The sequence below is a fragment of the Macaca fascicularis genome, chromosome 6 (assembly GCF_037993035.2).
Source record: "Macaca fascicularis isolate 582-1 chromosome 6, T2T-MFA8v1.1".
NCBI lineage: Eukaryota > Metazoa > Chordata > Mammalia > Primates > Cercopithecidae > Macaca > Macaca fascicularis.
Window position 1 is genome coordinate 84,485,472 of NC_088380.1, and position 21,573 is coordinate 84,507,044.

Genomic DNA, 21,573 nt, shown 5'->3' on the forward strand with positions numbered 1-21,573 from the left:
AGGCTGAGGTGGGAGGATCCCTTGAGTCCAGGAGTTCAAGACCAACCTGGACAACATAGCAAGACCCCATCTCTATGGAAGAGAAAAAAAATTTCAGTTATTTCATAATATTAAACAATAAAACTATCCACACAATTCCACCTTCAGAATGGAGAGAAAGCCGGCAGAGTTTGAAAGGGGCTCACCCAGCCACCTCTCCTCTCAAGAAAGCTGCCTTTGGTTTCTATACTTCTGCTTGCCGAAGGAACCAATCTGACTAAATCTGGCAACTAAACTGGTCTGGGTTTGATTGCTACTGTTGAATCTTCAGTGAAACTGGTCATTGCCACTTTCTTCTTTATCCCTTCCTTGGAGTGAAATAATATAACCAAGTTCAAAAAATTTAATTGAAATATTCAGTGTGAGAGTCTGTTGCCCTTTGTCAATTCAGGGGCTAATGGGAAAACTCTGGCTTAGAATAGAATGAGTTCTTCAAGCAGCCTATGCAGCTCCACCCCCAATCTGGGTCAAGGAGTGTTTTCCAGACTTCTCCAGGCAGATGTGTGGGCCTCTTCCCGATGCTGTCCCTTCCAATGGCTGTGGACAGGAAACTCCAGCTGAGTACAGTGGTGCCTCCCTGTAATCCCAGCTACTCAGGAGGTTGAGGCAGGTGGATCGCTTGAGCCCAGGAATTCCAGACCAGCTAAGTACCTGTTGGTCACCCCAATCCTTTATTCTTGGGGGTTCTGAGGCCTTGATAGTCCTGCCTGTGTATAGTTGAGATAATCTACATTTGTGTCTGGCCATGATAGTATAAGGGGGTGTTCCATGGGTTCCTCAGATTCCACCCATGCTCCTTGTAGCTCCTATTTTGTGGTTCTAAGAATCACTCCAGCCAACACCATGACCCCTTTATCTCCTATGAAGGAAACTGGAATGACCAGGTAGTTATTTCAGCTTCCATTTCAGGGGAACTACCATAGTATCCTTTGGTGGAAGTATTCTTCCCTTGGATGCCAGATTATTGATATCAGTGGTATCAGTATCAGTAGGGCTCAGAGTTGCAGGGGTAGGATAGCAATTTTTTTAATTGACAAGAAGATCCTTTTTGAAATGTTTTCAACTTCAATCGTTTTCAAATTTTTCTGCTAAATCTGAAACTGTTAATAAGTAAAGATTGTCTCAAAGTACTATCTATTTAAAAAGACTTTAAAGATTATTCAGTAAATGGAATCTTTTTTGTTAAATCTCTGATTTAACATCTCCTCTTCCATGTCCATCTCCTCTTCCTCTTTCCAAAAATGGTGACTCATGTCTTCCTAGGACAGGCTTTTCCATAGATAGACAGCTCCAGTAGCTAAGAGAGAACTGAAATATTTCTGTAACTTAATTTTCTGGTTCTAATTTATCTTTATTTGGAGGACTCTGAATAAGTCATTACATTGGTTCTTTTAGTATCTAAGGCCAGCCATCTAATCTCAGCTGAGTCTTTTTATCTCCAAGCTAAGCAACAATTCTTTTACTTATTTAAAAAAATTTTTTTAGATTCTATCACTTTCATCTTTTACTGCATATTCTTTAGTTTAAGATATGGTACCTAGAATTAAAAACACCGTTTCATATTTGATCTCTGAGTGCTAAGATTCAGGAGTAGACACTGATTAAATAATGTATTCAGGCTGTTAGCACTCGCAACAAACCTGCATTAGTTAATTAACTGCCCCATGTTGTTTCAATTTAGGATCATTAAGATGCAAAGCATCCCTTCAATGATTATGAGAAACATAAGAGAGAAATAAACGTTTTATTACTTACAGGTCCTGGGGTATACAGTATACCTGGAGGCCACATGCAGGGATGTCAGGGAGTACATGGAGAGAGAGAGGAAGGGACCCAGGGGTCAACGCCTTTATTGGGTCCAGGGTATTATCCAAACAGGTTTCCCAAGGGGAATCTGAATTGGTGGGTTTAAGGTAATCAGGCATGGGTTCTAGGAGGTCACACAGTGACTAAGAGGTGACCGCTGTGGCATACCTGCACAATCCATGTGGGGTGTGAGGGTCAGCAGGGCCAGTCAAGCAGGGTGTATCTAGTTGTTCCTTAGGGAAGTCCCCAGGAGCAGTTACATAAGGCAGGTATCTGGATCGACCATGCTGCGGAAGTGGGAGGCGGTGTAGAACTAGCAGTGTGTCAAGGGTGACTGAACCTTGCTTCTGGTATGAGAAAGTCCAACTCATATTCAAAATGGATGCTGAGGTAACATAAGATTTTAAGAATTCACTAAACATATAAATTGCTGATCATCCTAATCTTTTTTTTTTTTTTTTTTTGAGACGGAGTCTAGCTCTGTCACCCAGGCTGGAGTGCAGTGGCTGGATCTCAGCTCACTGCAAGCTCCGCCTCCCGGGTTCACGCCATTCTCCTGCCTCAGCCTCCCGAGTAGCTGGGACTACAGGCGCCTCGCCCAGCTAAGTTTTTGTATTTTTAGTAGAGACGGGGTTTCACTGTGTTAGCCAGGATGGTCTCGATCTCCTGACCTCGTGATCCGCCCGTCTCGGCCTCCCAAAGTGCTGGGATTACAGGCTTGAGCCACCGCGCCCAGCCGATCATCCTAATCTTATACAACTGATTTTAAAACCTAAATGTGGGTATTTATGATGCTTACACTTTAGGCTTTTGGTTTTGATCCATTGTTCCAGCTAATCGACATTCTTTTGAATTGTTTTTGTAATTTGTTGTGTTAGCTATTCTTCCCAGTTTTTCCTTTCCTGGCCTTCTCTTATAAGAATGATCACCTGAGGTCAGGAATTCGAGACCAGCCTGACCAACATGGTGAAACCGCGTTTCTACTAAAAATCAAAAAAATGCTGGGCGTGATGTTGGGTGACGGTAACCCCAACTACTCAGGAGGCTGAGGCAGGAGAATCTCTTGAACCTCGGAGGCGGAGATTGCAGTGAGCCAAGATTGCGCCACTGCACTCCAGCCTGGGTGACAAAGTGAGACTCCATCTCAAGAAAAAAAAAAAAAAAAAGAAGGGTAGACATTCAGGCCTGGTGCAGTGGCTCACACCTGTAATCCCAGCACTTTGGGAGGCCAAGGCAGGCAGATCACTTGAGGCCAGGAGTTTGAGACCAGCTTGGCCAACATGGTAAAACCCCATCTCTACTTAAAAAAAAAAAAAAAAAAAAAAGAAATTTTAGCCAGGCGTGGTGGTGCACATCTGTAGTCCCCGCTACTCAGGAGACTGAGGCAAGAGAATCGGTGGAACCTGGGAGGTGGAGGTTGCAGTGAGCCAAGATGGGGCCATTGCACTTCAGCCTGGTAGACAGAGCAAGACTCCATCTCAAAAAAAAAAAAAAAAAAAAGAAAAAGAAAAAAGAAAAAAGAAAAAAAAAAATGAATGGTAGACATTCAAAGAAGGTACACAAAAGACAGATGTCACCTTGGGGAGGCCAGTGGGCAGCGCCAGTAAATCTGGTGGGTTTGTGATGGTCCACCATCTGGCCCTCTTGGAGACTTAGAAATGAGATCTGAGGAATACTGGCATAAGGCTATATAAGCTCAAAATTTTTTTTTTTTTTTTTTTTTTTTTTTGAGACGGAGTCTCGCTCTGTCGCCCAGGCGGGAGTGCAGTGGCCGGATCTCAGCTCACTGCAAGCTCTGCCTCCCAGGTTTACGCCATTCTCCTGGCTCAGCCTCCCGAGTAGCTGGAACTACAGGTGCCCGCCACCTTGCCCGGCTAGTTTTTTTGTACTTTTTAGTAGAGACAGGGTTTCACCGTGTTAGCCAGGATGGTCTCGATCTCCTGACCTCGTGATCCGCCCATCTCGGCCTCCCAAAGTGCTGGGATTACAGGCTTGAGCCACCGCGCCCGGCCTATAAGCTCAAATATTAATGTATAAGAATATCATCCCCAATTGCATTATGTCTTCTTGTTTTAAAATGTAGGTGATACGGTTTGGCTCTGTGTCCCCAGCCAGATCTCATCTTGTAGCTTTCATAATTCCCACGTGTTGTAGAAGGGACCAGTGAGAGATTACTGAATTATGGGGGTGAGTCTTTCCCATGCTGTTCTCCTGATAGTGAATGGGTCCCAGGAGATCTGATGGTTTAAAAAAAAAATGGGAGTTTCTCTGCACAAGCTCTCTCTTTGCCTGCCGCCATCCATGTCTTGCCTTCTGCCATGATTGTGAGGCCTCCCCAGCCACGTGGAACTGTGAGTCCTATTAAACCTCTTTCTTTTGTAAATTGCCCAGTCTCGGGTATGTCTTTATCAGCAGTGTGAAAGCGGACCAACACAGTAGGTTTAATTATTATTCAGGTATGGTGAGGCCAACAGATCAAGAGACAACTGATACTGGCTGGGCGCAGTGGCTCCCACCCCTAATCCCAGCACTTTGGGAGGTTGAGGTGGGTGGATCACTTGAGGCCAGAAGTTCAAGACCAGCCTGGCCAACATGGTGAACCCCATCTCTACTAATAATACAAAAATTAGCCAGGTGTGGTGGTGCGCGTCTGTAGTCCCAGCTACTCAAGAGGCTGAGGCAGGAGAATCTCTTGAACCTGGGAGGCCAAGGTTGTGGTGAGCCAAGATTGCACCATTGCATTCCAGCCTGGCGACAGAGCAAGACTGTCTCAAAAAATAAAGAGACAACAAACTGATATTGAAAAAGAGTTTGTTACTCTCAGTTCCCAAGAGGAAACAGGGTTGGTGACGAGGGTGGTGTGGGGGGGTCACACTGTGCAGCACCACATGTGGAGAACACAGGTTGGTTGGGAGGCAGGGGGAGCAAGGGGGAAAGGTGGGAAAGGGGCTTTATTGTGGTTTTGGCGGGAAGGAATGGGCAAGGCAAGGTAAGCAGGTTTCTGGTTGGCTAGTTTCAATAGCTTCAGGGGGCTCTGGGGTGTAGGAGCTGTCTCTAGCTGTCTGGTTCCTGGCCCTGGGGTGATTAGGACAAGGAATGGTGACCCAGAGTGTGAGAGCCCTGTGAGAGCCTGATAAAGGAGATGTTTGGGGAATGGGCTCTGGATTGGTTGGTTTGCATATGGAAGGCATGTTCAGTGGGTGAGCTGTTTTCTATCTCTAGGAATTAGTTTATCCTGGGAGGGACTGTCCCTCCAGTGTCAGCAAGGTCTCAGGATGTCAAAGCCTCAAGAAATACAAAAATTAGATATGATGAATACTCTTATCAGCCTAACAGGCTTATTCTCTCCTTTAAGCAAGCCATATGGGAATCGAATTATTAAAAGGCTACACAGTGGGTGATTAATCAGAATAAGGGTAGTTTTATTTGAAAATTTATAAAGTTCAAGTACGAGATGTCTGATAGATGTGTTTCCAGCCAAGAATATGCCAGGCAGTTGTTTACCCTTCCCTGGGCACCGCTTGGATGGGCACTGTCAACACCGTTCTCAGTAACTGGGGTTGCCCTTTGTCCTCCGAGAAAGGACTGTCATGATTCAGTATTAGTTGTATTCATTGGAAATCCTGGTCCCAGGTAACTAAGAACGGTACCTGTAAGACGAATAAATGAAATGTCATTATACCTGTAAGTTAAATCATACTCTTAGATGAAGCTAAAATATAACAAAATGCATTTATTATGTGCATACATACATGCCAAATTGCTGTTGCAAACATCTATAGGACCCACCATTGGGATCACAATGATATATTTTACTTAATGGGGTGAAAAGTCCCACCGGATAGCTTTACAACCAGACTCAAACACCGTAAGTGTTCTTAGGATTGCTAGCAAGTTTAAAATTCTTCCAAATACGGCCAGAAATTTTTATTTTTATTTTATTTATTTATTTATTTTTAAGACGGGACCTTGCTCTGTTGCCCAGGCTGGAGTGGAGTGGCCCGATCTTGGCTCACTGCAACCTCCACCTCCTGGGTTCAAGTGATTATTGTGCCTCAGCCTCCCGAGTAGCTGGCATTACAGATTATAGGCGCACACCACCATGCCTGATTTTTTTTTTTTCCCAAGATGGAGTCTTGCTCTGTCGCCAGAGCTGGAGTGCAGTGGCGCAATCTTGGCTCACTGCAACCTCTACCTCTTGGGTTCAAGCAGTTCTCCTGCCTCAGCCTCCCAAGCAGCGGGGATTACAGGCACACGCCACCACATCCAGCTAATTTTTGTATTTTTACTAGAGATGGGGTTTTACCACGTTGGCCAGGCTGGTCTCGAACTCCTGACCTCATGATCCACCAGCCTCAGCCTCCCAAAGTGCTGGGATTACAGGTGTGAGCCACCATGCCCAGCCTAATTTTGTGTATTTTTAGTAGAGATGGGGATTTGCCATGTTGCCCAGGCTGGTCTGGAACTCCTGACTTCAAGTGATCTGCCTCGGCCTCCCAAAGTGCCAGGATTATAGGCATGAGCCACCGAGCCCAGCCAAAAAACATTTTTAAAATGCTGTTAAATCTTTTTCATGTTGGTTTGAGAATAGCAACAAAAGTTATCCTTTCTTAGTTTTCTATTGATTCAAAGTAGCATGTGGCACAATTACTCCTGAAATTATGTTGAAATATCATTAGTATTTGAAAGATAAAGAAAAATCAGTAACCAAAATGATATTTTAAATCTTTATTGATACCATTTTGTTTATGAACTAATCTATTTACATATCCTTCCAAATTGTATCCTTAAAACTTGAAGTCAAGTACTTTTCTCGATGTTAAACTTGCAGAAAGCATTTAGCTACCTATAAATATCAGGTACAATTCTAAGTTCTGAATCAAAAAATATTTTTAGTGTAATTAATATTAATGTTGAAGACATGAAATGGAAATGCCTCTAATTACTTTTTAAATTAAAGTCACAATTAATTAAATAATTACTATGTACATTACAACTTGCTTATATCAAATTACCAAGAAAAGCGTCATGCCAATTGTTAGGATCACCTCTATTCAGAAGGCAAAGAAAGTTGTACATGACAATCATCAAATTAATACACTTAGGTTTTGTATAGTCTGATTTATTCTTTGTTGTTAAGCTGCTAGATTGAAATAAGGATTCTTTGTATAAACGTCGTACTTTGAAGTTATATAGATGATATAATTATTACTTTATTTTATAATACTAATATGGTATTTATTAATTTTGTTGGAAGTTCTTCACAGGTCCTAAAATACTAGATGATTGGAATGTCACACTAAGGAAGTTATCCTTAATATATAAATGTCTAATAACTACATATCAGAAATAAAAAGGTATTGTTTAATATTGCCAAATATTTAGTACATTTTGTGATTTTTCTACTGCCTCTCTTAATTTTAGCTAACCTACTCTAATCATCAGTTTTTCTTCTTAAAAGAAAGCAAGCGCTTAGTTTTTATCCATGATGAACTTTTTTTGTTGTTATTTTTGAAAGACAAGAATAATTTGATATAAGTAAAGAGGAATGCTTTTTAACTTTTATATCATCTTGTCATTGGAAACTTATGGATAGGCTTCCAAAACTAATAATAGGAATTAAAAGATATGGAGAAAGAATAATTCTGTAAGATAACATTACAGGTAAGTCTGTTTAAAAATCAAAACAAAGCAAAGCAAAACACAGTACACAAACAAGACTCAGCATAGATTCCTAGTAGGTTGTAAAATTCTGACTTGCCAGTTTGACACTGATTAAACTGACACCACGAATATTTTAGTTGCCTATTCTAATACAGTGTTTAACCTTTTAAATTTTTAAGTAGAGTTTTATCTACCTTCAGTCACCATTTGTAAAGAATTAGCTCATTCTTTGTAGCTCGAATTTATTGATCTTAGAACATTTTATAGCTGTGAGTGTTTTCTTTTATGGTTTGGGGATCATAAAAAATTACAATCTCATTGATTAACATGAAACGTTAAAAAAATTATTGACTTGAAAACTGTTTCCTAATAAAATATTTAGCCAATCTGAAAATTTAAAAAAATTACCCCAACATATGTGGCCTTCTTTCTTTGCTGATTTTTTTTTTAATGACAAATTTGGACTACATTGAGATTGTTAAATATTAGAAGCATTGGGAAAAATAGCTTTGCTTTTGTTTGAGATAATTCCCTTAACAGAAACTACATATTTTTTTTTATATTCATGATGCCTAGTACAAATCACATTACACTTTAATCCATCTAGCCATTATGGACTAACCAATTATGAGATTTAAAAGAATGAACATTTAAGATTTCTTCTCTATTTCTGTTTCTCTGATAGAAACATTTGAAGAAAGTGTGTTTTATACCCATCTCCTAAAAGTTTACTAATTGCTTAATTTGTTCAGTTTGCAATGATTGTCTCCTTAACAACATTTTCTTACTTTTGAATTCTTTAGGGAAAATCGGAACTGTTGGCATAAGCACTTTTTGGCCACAAGAAAGAAGGCTGCAAATCTTGTTGTTGACATTGATATCTGAGATGGGAGGGTGAGAATTTACATTTAAGGGTGGGAGAAATCCTTGTCTGGTTTGGGTAACACTGTGATCTAAAGGGAAAGCTCCTGAACCTCGCCTTTCTAAAATTGCATGATTTCTCCTGCTCAGGGGACCTGGGGGCATATTCTCTAACAATTCTTTGGACTCTGACAATTGGGAAGGAGATGGTGAGAGGATCTTTTTCTTTCCTACAAGTGCTTTGCCATCTTCTAAATTTGGAGGGGTAAGGCCAGCTGAGAGCTGGGAATCAGAGCTGTAGTGATTTGCCCCCAAGTTTCTTTTTTGAACTATACTTCTTAAGGTGGAAGTAAATATTGTCTGGTTAGAATCTGGGTCCTGGTCAGCAGGGACTTCAATGCATTGCTGATTTCCTTCTGAAAGACAAGACTGATAATTTATTTCATCATATGACATCTTCCTTGAGCTGGCCTGATCAAAGGCTCTTAGCAAATGTGCAGTGTCTTTTACATCAATGCTTTGGTGCCTAGTGATGAACCGCTTAGAAAGTGCCAGCCCATTGGTTTTATAGGATAATTCTTCCTCTGGTGTAATATCCTGGAGCTCCTCTTGCAATGAAGCCACTCTGTTCTGGTGCATTAATGATGGGGGACTCTTGATCCAGGGTGGAGCCTGGGGGAGCTTGGGCCCCTTAGGGGCCAGAGCAGGTTTCCTCACAGGGGAACCTGGGTCCCAGGTATCATCATTGCTTCCAGTGAGCTCAAGATCTTTAAAACCAAAAAGTGTCAGTTCTGTTTCAGAAGAATGTGAAAGTGGTGATGAGGCAGTTTTGATGTCTATTTCTGAAGGAGTGGTGCAGGTGGCTGGGGAATGACACCCATCTATATCCACAGGAGGCATATTTAAGTACTGTTTAGTAGTATGCTTCCCACAGGGCGACTTTGCTGTTGTGATGATGATGACCTCTTTCCCTTTTGCCTTGCAAGCACTAAGAAGAACTTTCAGGGTCTCTGTATCTTCTGAATTTATAGCATAAACAAGAGCTGAGTAACTAGAATGGTCTTGCAAGCTGAGGTCAGCCCCACTCTTGAGGAGCAAGGAAACAACTTCAGGGCCAGCTTTTTCTAAGCAAGCATGCATCAAAGCCGTTTTCCCAGATTTGTCCTGTATGTTGGGATCAGCATTGTTCTCTAACAGGTATTTCACCATTTTGGCTTTACTGACACTCTGGTGATCCACATGTTTGGTCTTACAAGCGATCATTAAAGGGGTTTCCCCACGGTCGTTGCTCTCATTAATGTAGGCACCGCCTTCTAGCAAAAGTCTTGTGAGGCGAAGCCGGCTCTGATGGACTGCTTTGATCAAGGAATTTCCTTCACTTGAAATTTCCATACCTTCATCCATCTTCAGAGGTTAGAAATCAATACCTGATTATCAAAGATGGTAAAGACCAAAAGATTAGCCAGAATCAACATCCCAACTTATATTCATTTTGTTAGAATTAATTTTGAAAATAGGGGACATAAATGGGATTATGCTATTAATAAATGCAGAACAAAATAGTGAATTGCAACATAAAATAAATTTTTGAATAGTAATGACCTTTAGGAGATTAAAAATTAAAATTTATTTTCAAAATCTTCATTGAATATTTGTAACACCAACATAGTACTTTCCTAAGTCCCACATTAATTAACAAAGAATCCACCTGTGAAAAATAATTTTTAAATTAATAATATTAAAAAGCAAATTTAGGATAAGTACAGTGGCTCACATCTGTAATCCCAGCACGGTGGGAGGTTGAAGCAGGAGGATTACTTGAGGACAGGAATTTGAGACCAGCCTGGGCAATGTGTGGTGAGATTCCATCTCCACCAAAAATAAGTTTTAAAATTAGCTGGGCGTGGTGGTGTGACCTGTAGTTCCAGCTACTCAGGAGACTGAGGCAGGAGGATCACTTGAGCCCCGGAGTTCGAGGTTACAGTGAGCTATGATCATCCCACAGGCACTCAGCCTGGGTAACAGAGTGAGACCCTATCTCTAAAAAAAAAATTAATTAAAATGTAAATTTTAAAAAGTAAACTTAAGCCAAAAAGCCAAAATTCTGTTGTCATTGCAACAGAATCAATTAAATATAACATGTTTGTGGTAGCTGAATGTAAAAACTTTAGTATTACATTACTTAAACATGCTCTTCAATTAAACAATGCAAGTGATATCTAGATTTTCAATTTGAGGGACATTTTTATGTTTCTTTTGAAAGATGAAATATTGTTTGGGCTGCAACATGTTAAAATAACGGACATAATATCTGAAATCCACACTGAGATTGGAATGGTGAGCATGTGATTACGCATTTTTCTTGATTCTATTATTTAAATCATATAATGACCAGATAACAAGGTTAGCAAGAACTGTAGGGTTAAAATTTGACAACAGTGTATCTGCTCTGAAAAAGGAGTTTCATAGGCAAGAAACCTGAAAGGAGCCATGCAGACTTTGTAAACATTTTAATTTTTATTAGTGAAACTAAAAAATATTTATGTTTAATTTATTTAAATAATTTAGATTCAGACCCCTTCAACAGATAATTCCATTAGGTGGTAAGAATTATGTCTTCATCTAGGACTAAGAAAATTTTTGTCTTTTAACAGTCCTTAGAGTTGGTGGGGAGAATCAGATGAATGTATATATAATATTTAAATCTGTTTCATTGATTCAGTAGTTTTTGGAAGTTGAAAACTATTGTTTATTCTACCTATTTACTTTTAAAATTAAGATTATGGGAAATGGATTTCTATTTGATAACAGAATAGATAACAAATCTAATAACAACCAAAAGAAAGAAGAGACGAAGAGAGCAGAAAGAAAGTGAAGAAAAAAGAGAAAAGTAAGCATGCAGGCAGAAATTTCATTCTTAAACATCTACAAGCTCCCGATATGTGCTGGGCACTGAGCTACAAAGACACAAGCCCCATGTCTGAGGAGCTCACAGCCTTTTGGGAGAGATACTGAATAAGCATCTGGTTTCAGAGTCAGGAGAGCCGAGAAGCTTTAACATCTTGGGGACCAAAATGGGCTTCACAGAAGCCAGCTGTGTGAGTTGAGTCTTGAAGATTTTGTAAGAATCTGGCAGGCAGACAAAGGAGGAGGGAGAAGTAGGTAATACTCCTTTTACAAAGACCTAGAGGCCTAAATAGTGGTTATTTACAAGGAAACAGGCTTTATTTACTTGGTTACAACCAAACTTCAGGAAAATATTTTAGCAGATGGTTAGGGTTAATATGGTAGAACACACACATCTAATTTTGCTTCTTCCTGAAAATCCTTAACACCAAAGAATTTTGTCAAACACATAAACTCGTAAAGATAGAGGGAAGAGGAAAAGATGGCAGCAACACTATTTTGGAAGCCAGAAAGCAGATGAGCCAGTAGTAACTGACTCAGCTTGTGTGTGTGTGTGTGTGTGTGTGTGTGTGTGTGTGTGTGTGTGTGTGTGAGGAATACAGCTAAAATAAAGAGGAGTAGGTGAAAAGCTGTTAGATAAGCAGTTAGAATTCCTAGGTCCTTGCTACTTGAAGTGTGATCCTACCCTGGCATAACCACCACCAGAAAACTCATTTGATATGCAGAATGTCAGACCCCACCCCAGAGCTACTGAATCAGAGCCTACATTTTAACAAGATCCCCAGGTGATTTGCATGCACATTAAAGTTTGAGAAGTGCTGCCTTAGGTCACTCCTCCAGCTCCCAGTCACTAGGAGATGCAAGACTGCCCCTCCGGTCCTCCCGTCCTACGGGCTGTCTAGAGGTTTATTCTCAGGAAATGATAAAACAGAGCATCTCTGGACCGGGAGACACCAGCATGTTTGAGAACAAGAAAGCAGGGGAATAAGTGATTGCTTACTGACCACTGCTGAAGGGGGCCACAGCCTGCTTCCCCACCTTGGCTTCGAGGAGGCCGGCAGCCATACCCTCACCCCTGAGGGATACATTGATTGCTATGGCGTTCTCTCAAGAATCTGACATGCCACCCAGGTTGTACTACAGTGAGGCTTACAGGTGACAAGCCTCATTTGTGTGCTTAAGGCTTCTCATCAGCTTTTAATCCCAACCCTTTAATCATGAGCAGCCACAACAAAAATTTAAAAACAAACAAAAATGCCTCTTACATTAAAGATAGAGACTAGAACAAATTGAAAAAAGCAACTTGCAGGAAACGTAGTAATCAGAAAAATGAAAAGATGAGAAATTGAAAAAGATGAAAAATGAAAAGCTTTTGTCATACACTAGCAATACTGTCTTTATTTACCTAACTTTGTACCTGCTACTAAGTTTTTTAAAAATAAACAATTATTTTACTTAGGGATCAAATATAAGGGGCACCTGAAAATTTTTTTTTAAAGCAAAGGGAATGATTAATACAAAAGTCAACAGAAAGCTACTCCTTGGTAGAGATTAGGAGAATAATGCCTTTTGGGAGGGACACAGAGAGGCCCAAAGGTTCAGGTGATGTTCTATTTCCCAGTCTGGGTGATGCATAGGTGGGTGTCCATTCTATTCTTCTTCTTTAAAAGTACACATTTCACATACTCTTCTGTATATCACTCTTATTTACTTATTGTGAAATAGAATGTGTGTGCAGAAAAGAGCATAGCATATATGTAAGATATACTTCATTATTAAAATTTACAAAGAGTCCTATTAGGTCTTCCTTTTAAAAGAGTAATTCAGTTCTCATGACATTATCGATGACATTTGTGCCTTGACTTTCAACTGGAGTTTCAACTGACTAAGCTCCTGAAAGGCAGTATTCAAAAGGACATAGAATTCATCTCCACTTCAGTATCATTCATGGTGCAAAGCAAAGAACTACTCAATCTGTACATACATAAATACAATGAGAGTGAATGCTTTCATTTTATGTTCCCCGTGACATACTCTATAAAGGCTATCTTGGAGCCACACATACCTGCAAGTCAGGAACTTAGGAATTTGGGATCAGTTGACTGCTTCGGTCTCAACTCAGAGGTCTATTCTGAATGCAAAGCATCTGAAAAGAGCTCACATGAAAAATGATCACAAAAGGATCATTTTTAAAGCATTTTTCATATATAAATGGGCTTAATAGAGCATAGAAATGTAGAGAAATTAGCTGGAATGTAATATCAAATATAGAAACTACTTAGTAATTGCAATTCAATTGCTATACAGTATCAGTCATTTAAAAAATTATTTGACAAAAAGTAGCATTTGAGAAACAGATATTCAAATGAGAACAAGTTGTCAGATACCAGATGTCAATATTATATTCTCGTATAGTTTCTAGTATTTAGGTCAATCTTGTTTTTATTTTTTAAAGTCTTAGCAGAATCTTTGGGGGAAGATATTTTACTTACTTTTTTTTTAATACTTATTTTATTTTATTTTTTTGGCACAGGGTCTTGCTATATTGCCCAGACTGGTCTTGAACTCCCAGCCTCAAACAATCCTCCTGCCTCAGCCTCCCAAAGTGTTGGGGTTACAGGCATGAGCCACCATGGCCAGCCAAGGCTTTCTACTTTTCAGCCATCCTCAAGTAAAGGCCTTTCTCCACAACACTAAACCTGACCGCTTGCTGTCACAGCTTTTCTTTCACCAAGGTTGGTGTCAGGAGGTTCTGGGAGAAGAAGAGGAGCTGCTACTATGCTGGCAACTACCATGCCTAAGGAGGACAGTGGCCCCATCACAGTCTTGTGGAAAAAGAGGGTGCTGTGGGCTTCAGGGTCTCAGAGAAGTTGAGCAGTGGCACCAACTTGCTGCCTAATCCACCTGCAGTGTGGACATAGGCAGACCCTCTCCTCTGAGGACTCGGGGAGTGTCCAGCAACACCAACCTCATGAGGTTGACTCTTTCCTCATTCTAAAGATTTTTAAAGCCACTTTGTTTGCTCACTTCTTTTTTTTTGAGATGGAATTTCGCTCTTGTTGCCCAGGCTGGAGTGCAATGGCGCCATCTCGGCTCACTGCAATCTCCGCCTCCTGGCTTCAAGTGATTCTCCTGCCTCAGCATCCTGAGTAGCTGAGATTACAGGCGTGCGCCACCATACCCTGCTAATTTTGTATTTTTAGTAGAGATGGGGTTTCTTCATATTGGTCAGGTTGATCTCGAACTCCCGACCTCAGGTGATCTGCTCACCTCAGCCTCCCAAAGTGCTGGGATTACAGGCGTGCGCCACCGCGCCCAGCCTGTTTGCTCACTTCTTAACATTTAGTAGATAACTTTTGAAATTGTCTAAACATTAAACTTGTCAGGGAAAAAAGGTGCCAGATACTTTATTCTCCAAATGTTCAGGTTCTTTCTGTAATCAGTACCTGAATGGAAGAACCCCCTTCTCTTTAGCCCTTCATCCTTTTCTGGGGGTTCTTTTATCTTGTTTTCTCCATTTGTGCATCAAAAACACTGATATTTATGTCTGACTTATTTCCTTTTCACAGAGTCCAACTCAACTTTTGATGAGGACCACTTCTGTTGCCTAGAACGTTCTTTCCTCCTGGAAGCATCCTGATTGGACACTGAGTGCTGAGAGCATACTAACATCCAGTCAATCCCTTTGTTATGTCTAGACTATAAGCAATCCCCAAATTCAGTGGCACCTTCTATATAGATAATAGTTCAACTGCAGAAAGTTCAGGCATCTGACAGGGGTCAATCGTGACTCCCACACTTACTGGCTATGTGCCCTGATCAAGTCTCTCAGCCTCTAGGAGTCTTGAGTTCCTCACGCGTGGAATGACAATCATGGAACATGCATTCCATGGGGATGTGGTAATGAAATCAGACAATGTCTAGAGAAAGACTTTCTTGTTTTGTCTTCATACTCACTGCATTCTTCTTTTTAAAATGTTTATCTCAGAATTAGCTTTTTGAAAAGTTTATCATGTCTCCAATCCACAACCTATTTAAAATAACAGATAAAATATTGGAAATGTTGTTTTTTTAAGGATCTCATATTTCTAAGATACAATGCTTCTTCTCATTCTGTAAACATCAGTAGAATCTAATAAGCAAAACATGGAAAGAGCATATCCTTTAAGTGTACTTTCCTTACAATTTCCAAATACTATCATTTTGACATTATTACAAGATATTAATTATTAAACCGATGGATAAACTGCTTTTCATTCAAAAATTACAGTGTCTTTAATATCACTTGCACCTCATGATGGCATATTTACAATGCTCCTTTAGTTCCTCCCTCTATGCCCAAGATGCCACCAAAATTATAAGCATTGAGTTATTTTTTAAAAATATTTTAAATATGTATATTTTTAAGAACAAAGAAGGGGCCGGGCGCGGTGGCTCAAGCCTGTAATCCCAGTACTTTGGGAGGCCGAGACAGGTGGATCACAAGGTCAGGAGATCGAGACCATCCTGGCTAACACGGTGAAACCCCGTCTCTACTAAAAAATACAAAAAACTAGCCGGGCAAGGTAGCGGGCGCCTGTAGTCCCAGCTACTCGGGAGGCTGAGGCAGGAGAATGGCGTGAACCCAGGAGGCAGAGCTTGCAGTGAGCTGAAATCCGGCCACTGCACTCCAGCCTGGGCGACAGAGCGAGACTCCGTCTCAAAAAAAAAAAAAAAACAAAAACAAAGAAAATTGGAGGAGAGATACCATTAGATAAGCAATTTCAAACAGGCTCTGGAAATGGGGGAATGGTGGAGTGGCAAATGGCCTTAGCATGGCAGAGGAGGCTGCAGGACACAGACCCAGGGAGGCTGCTTACCCACAGGACCTGTGACATTTAGGACTTAGAGGTTCCAAGTGCCGTAGAAAATGGCAATGAGTAACAGGGCTTAGAACAAGAAGACGGTTGAAAGTCTGTGGACAGAACTCCTGGATCCCCATGTATTTTATCCCAGCCCAAGTAGCAGACAATCACTTTCCTAGGCAAGAAAACAAAGATTTATTTTCTAAATTGATCAGAGAGTCTTCAAACTTAGAGGCAGCTTGCTGAAAACAGGGGTTCAGTGAGCATGTGCAGGCCAAAGGATGAATTCCTCAGCTCCCTGCCCTGCTACAAGGGGACTGGAAGCCAGGAAAAGAAAGTAAGGCACATTGCATCTTGGAAAGATGAGCCCTATTAAAAATATCTGTTGATACATGAAAGCAATTCAAACCATAACTGCATTCACCCTTCCAGACACCCACTCTAGATGGAAATAGAAAGTTACCTGAAAACATTATTCAAAATTTCATACTTCACTTTTGTCTCTTCTCTCCCTGGATGAGTTTTCTGTCAGCCAGCTGTCAGTTCCTACTGAAGGAAATCAAAGCTATTCAGAGTTACATAAACACCAATAACTTGTTACATGCATCTTTCCCATTTGGAGTCTAGTTTTTAAATTCCTTATTAAGAAATCCCTACAATGTTTGCTCAGTTAGTCATATCTCACTGATTATGAGTTTGTAAAATGTCTGGAGATTCTATGCACAGCAACCCTGTGTGTGTCTGCCTGCAGGGCTGAGTCTGCTGCGCGAGAACTGCTGGGGTTGGAAGGGCCTCGGCACTCACTTGGTGCAGATGAGGAGGCTGAGAAAGGAAAGGTGAGGGCACTCTCCCAAAGTCAATCATCTTACTCACCTGCTTGCCAGAAGTCAATTCATGTTTGTGTCCTTTATCTCCATATCGCCTTGCTTCTTGGATGGCCAGCTTCCCACGGAGTAGGACTCCGTTTTGACGGCCTGATTTGTGTGTTATCTCACATGGCAGTGCTGCATGAGCTGAGATGCTTGCAAAGCCATCTTGGAGATGATAGACCATGGCCTTTTTGTCCCCATGCCACCCCCAGTTTTCCTTTCTTAAGACAGAAAAGTGGCTGGGCATGGTGGCTTATGCCTGTAAACCCAGCACTTTGGAAGGCTGAGGGGGAGCGGATCACCTGAGGTCAGGAGTTTGAGACCAGCCTGGCCAACATGGTGAAACCGCATCTCTACTAAAAATACAAAAGTTAGCCGGGCATTGTGGCGGGTGCCTGTAATCCCAGCTACTCAGGAGGCTGAGGCAGGAGAATCACTTGAACTCAGGAGGTGAAGGTTGCAGCGAGCCGAGATTGCACCACTGCACTCCAGCCTGGGTGACAAGAGCAAGACTCTGTCTCAAAAAAAAAAAAAAAAAAAGAAAAAAGAAAGAAAAGTTATTTTCCTTTGAGCCTTTCACTCTGCCTCCAAATAGGATCCACGCTTCCTCTCATAAAGTTCATCATCTGGCCATGGTGGGGTAGAACTTAACAAATGGGTTTGAACTCAAAATTCAGCCCATCGCCCTTGCCTCGGTCCCTGCCTATGCGCTGCCCCAAAGGCGATTAGAGACTGCTCAGATGAGGCAGCAGGGGGCATATCAGGGTCCTGGGCTCCAGCTCTCTCCAAGTTACCAACCTCTGAGAAGTCATTCTTAGCCTTAGTTTCCTCACCTCTAAAATGGGCACAATATCTACTTTACAGTAGATGATTGTGAGGATTTTAAGATCCGAACACACTTGCTACTTAAGAATTCAATGAATGTCCATTTATAAACATGCATCACCAAATATAGGCACTGCATACAGGAATCCTCAGGGCTGGTGGGGTCTGACAATGGGATGCTAGGTTCCCTATACCAGCGGGTTCTCCTTTTGTGAGCATAAGAAACACATGGAGGGCCTGTTAAAAAGAAAATTCTAGGCTCCACTCCCACATATTCCATGGGAGATGCTTCTAATGCACACTTGGAGAAAATCTGAGGCAAATTCTTCATTCCTCATTCCAGGCCACTTCCTGTTTGCTATAGACCCCTGCCTCAGATTCACACAGAACTGTCTCCCTCATTACTTCCAAGTGGTATGATTCTCAGCTCCCCTGCAGGAGTGAAAGGCAGAGACAGTTGGCTGCCACAGCCTAGAGACGGGTCCAGGGAGCTCACAGGTCCCAGAGAAGACGACAGCCTTGAATTAGTAGAATGGGCCAGGAGCCAGAGGTTTGCTGCCCTGCCTTTCCTAGACGGGTTTGAAAAAAACCCAGAGTCCTAGTGGACAGCCAAAGGCCAGGAGGGAGGCCAGCGGCACTGGAATAAGGCAAGCCTGCCTGCCACAAGCAAATGTGTATCTCCTCCCCACCCAAGGAAAGGGACAGAGACAGAATAAAAGATGCATCTGAGGTCGTCCTGGAAAATGGAATGACTGGCCAGAAAAAGATTCTTCCCTGGTATTGACTTGCAAGAAATATTTCGAAACCGCCCAAGGAGACGGGTAGCTGGTAAGGTTTGCTGTGTTTCCCACACATACCCCCAAAGGGCTGTTGTGTTCTCCTAGTTACTTCGGCTGTGCCCCAGGCCTTTGGGGCATCTATGCCTCAACCTCTGTTACTGATTCACCTCCCCCGCCAACACACACACACACACACACACACACACACACACACACACACACACACACGAGAGAGAGAGAGAGAGAGAGAGAGAGAGAGAGAGAGAGAGAGAGAGACAGACAGAGAGAGAGAGAGAGAGAGAGAGAGAGAGAGCGCAACCTACTCCTCCAAGTCTCAGGGAACCAAGGCGATGGGATTTCCAAGCTGTTGAGGATGCTAGCAGTCTCCGCGGTCTCCGCCGACCCCTGGAACCAGGCGCGTTTCCTCAGTTTTTCCTGAGAGCAGGAGGAAGCGAGCTCAAGGCGCTGTCGGAGAAGGGCAAAGGAAGGTGACTGGGGAGACAGCGCCAGGGCACCGATGGGGGCGGGGTGCGCGTTTTGTCGCCTCATCTCTGAGCCAGGGCAGGCAGCTGGCGGGCTAAGGCGATCACCATCCACGAAAACGGGTTCTGCCCACAGCCGCTGCGGAGCGGTCCCTGCGCCGCTCGCCCGCCCGCCGGACGCGGCCCTCCCTTGGGAAATGGCGCGTCTGAGGGGCGCAGCCACGGCCCCCATCCCGGAGCAGGCGCACCTCTGCACCCGCCTCTCAGCTAAGGGGGTCCGGTATCCTGGTGCCAAGGCTGTGCGCGCCTGAGAAGCGCGGGGACCAGCTGCCCGCCCCTGTGCTTCCAGAGCCAGAGGCTGCAAACGGCTCCGCAGTCCCCAGCCAGTCCCCAGCGCCCAGCCGGCACCTCCTGCTGCCCAGCTGCCGAGGCACCTGCGGAGACGCGCCCAAGTCAGACCCTCCGACCCGCGCGCTCCTGCGGCCCAGCGCGCGCCGCTCCCTCTGCCGACCTTCGCCCGTCAGGCTCCCGCCCCGCGTCCTCCTCGACCGCCCCCGGCCGGGCAGCCCTCGCCGGTTCCCGCCGCTCGGCGAGGCTGAGGAGGCGGAACCCGCATCCCCGCGGAGTCCAAGCCCCAGCGGCCGCAAAACTGGAACCGAAAACCAGCGGGAACGGCAGGAAGCGCGAGGGTGAGCTCGCGTGGAGCGCGCCCCGGGGTGGCGGGGCAGAGTCTCTCGGGAGGCCCCTGCAGCCCGACGGCCCTCGGCTGGCCCTGGGTCTCGCACCCTGCTCTGGGCACTGCATTGTCAGGGTGCGCGGGAGGTGCGGGCTTCAGGGGCCTGCGCGCACCGGGCAGGGAGCATTGAGGTCGTGCGGGCCGCTGGGTCCCGCGCTGCGCCCTCGATGTCCTCCTCCCGGCAGCCGCCACTGCAAGCCGAAGTTTCCCAAGTGCAGCCGGCAGGCACGGCGCCTCACACTGACCTGGGACGCGCTGTCGAGTTGGCGGCGGCGCTTGCAACCTCCCTCTGGCACTGCCCGACCCTCTGTGTGGTGGCCCTAGGGCACCGTCCGAGGTGAGCTGTGGTCTTCTGCTCCTCGGCGGTTCGAATCGCAGATCTCGGAGATGCCGCCCCGTCCCCGCCCTGCTCGGCAGAAAGAGGTGGGCGACTGCTGCGAAGCGCTGGAGCTGGGACGCGGAGGGCGCACCTCGCCAGACGCCCTGGCAGCGCGGCGCTTCCGTTGGGGGTGACGCGTCGGCTCCCGGCTCTGCGCAGGTGAGGGCGGCAAGGCCACTCTGGACCCAGAGGGGCCAGAAGCTACTGGAAGCTACGCCTTCTGTCCCTGTAAGTCCCACCCCCGTCCCCCGCTTCGGCCACCGCGCTTCGGCCACGGCGACTTGGTCAACAACAGCGGCAGCAGGGTCTCCCCACTGAGGGAAGTACGCACCCCTACGTCACGGGCTTTGGCTCTTCCAGGCCGTATCCCTCCCCTCAGCTCACATCCACCCGCTGGTCCATGAGTCTGTCTGTCCCCACCGGTCCCTCCACCCCTCCACCTCCCTGTACCCACTTCAGGTAATGCCAGAGCCTCACTTCAGGTTGGGGTGTTAGTGGGAACAACCATTCTTATGTCTTTAGGAATTTATAAGGTTATTATACTATTATTAAAACATGAATAGAACACATTAACAAAATTTCGCAAAATACATTTCATATGTTAAACTCCACTGAGAGATGAAAAGGAAATGAAGTAGAAGCAACTTTTTTTGTCGTTATTTTTTAGTTTTAGTTTAGTGGGTTTTTTTTTGTTTTTTTGTTTTGTTTTGTTTTTTGAGACAGAGTCTCGTTCTGTCGCCCAGGCTGGAGTGCAGTGGTGTGATCTCGGCTCACTGCAACCTCCGCCTCCTGGGTTCAACCGATTCTCATGACCCAGGCTCCGGAGTAGCAGGGATTACAGGTGTGCACCACCACACCTGGCTAATTTTTGTATTTTTAATAGAGAGGGATTTTCACCATGTTGACCAGGCTGGTCTCGAACTCCTGACCTCAAGTGATCCGCTCACCTCGGCCTCCCAAAGTGCTGGGATTACAGGTGTGAGCCACAACACCCGACCGGAAGCAACGTTTTTAACTCTTCATTTATTTTGGAGGGTCTGTTGGAGAAAAGACCAGCACTATTTTTGTTATTCAAATAATGTCAATCAAAACTTGTTTATAGTTTTGAGTCCTCAACGGGGAAAAATAGACTTATCTCTGGTCAGGCTTTCTTCATTAAAGAAAAGACCCCTCTGAAATGAGGACCAAAGGATCCTCATTTAGTAAACATATACAAAGCAAGTACACAGGGCGCTTTACCCCAAAGTTAGGCTCTAAGAGTTTGAATCCTAGATCTGGGCTGCCCTTTGCCTTCAACCATTTGTTTGGAGGTTGCCAGGGAACACTGAGCAAATTTGCACGAAGGCACGGGGCTCCTCCTCCTTACCACCTCCGACCCTTCT

At 43.9% G+C, this 21,573-nt stretch overlaps 1 protein-coding gene across 30 annotated transcripts; it reads right to left on the reverse strand.

Annotated features, from left to right (window-relative positions):
* Window positions 1-5,240: 5,240 nt before the first annotated feature.
* ANKRD34B (ankyrin repeat domain 34B) lies at window positions 5,241-20,186 on the reverse strand. Of its 30 annotated transcripts, none has more exons than XR_012413785.1 (6): window positions 20,058-20,186; window positions 18,918-19,059; window positions 16,585-16,670; window positions 15,235-15,307; window positions 13,343-13,423; window positions 5,241-5,495 (listed from the first exon to the last, which is right to left on the reverse strand). XR_012413785.1 is itself a non-coding variant. In XM_073993701.1 (6 exons), the coding sequence occupies exon 6, from the start codon at window positions 9,772-9,774 to the stop codon at window positions 8,230-8,232; it is 1,545 nt and encodes a 514-aa protein (XP_073849802.1). In that variant the 5' UTR covers window positions 9,775-9,797; window positions 13,343-13,423; window positions 15,235-15,307; window positions 16,585-16,667; window positions 18,918-19,029; window positions 20,058-20,186; the 3' UTR covers window positions 6,559-8,229. The 30 variants fall into 30 exon arrangements, 23 of the variants coding, with proteins under 23 accessions (XP_073849802.1, XP_073849803.1, XP_045249889.1 ...); XR_012413784.1 differs by lacking the exon at window positions 20,058-20,186 and adding an exon at window positions 19,325-19,904; XM_073993701.1 differs by lacking the exon at window positions 5,241-5,495 and adding an exon at window positions 6,559-9,797 and having other exon boundaries at window positions 16,585-16,667; window positions 18,918-19,029.
* Between the last annotated feature and the right edge of the window lie 1,387 nt (window positions 20,187-21,573).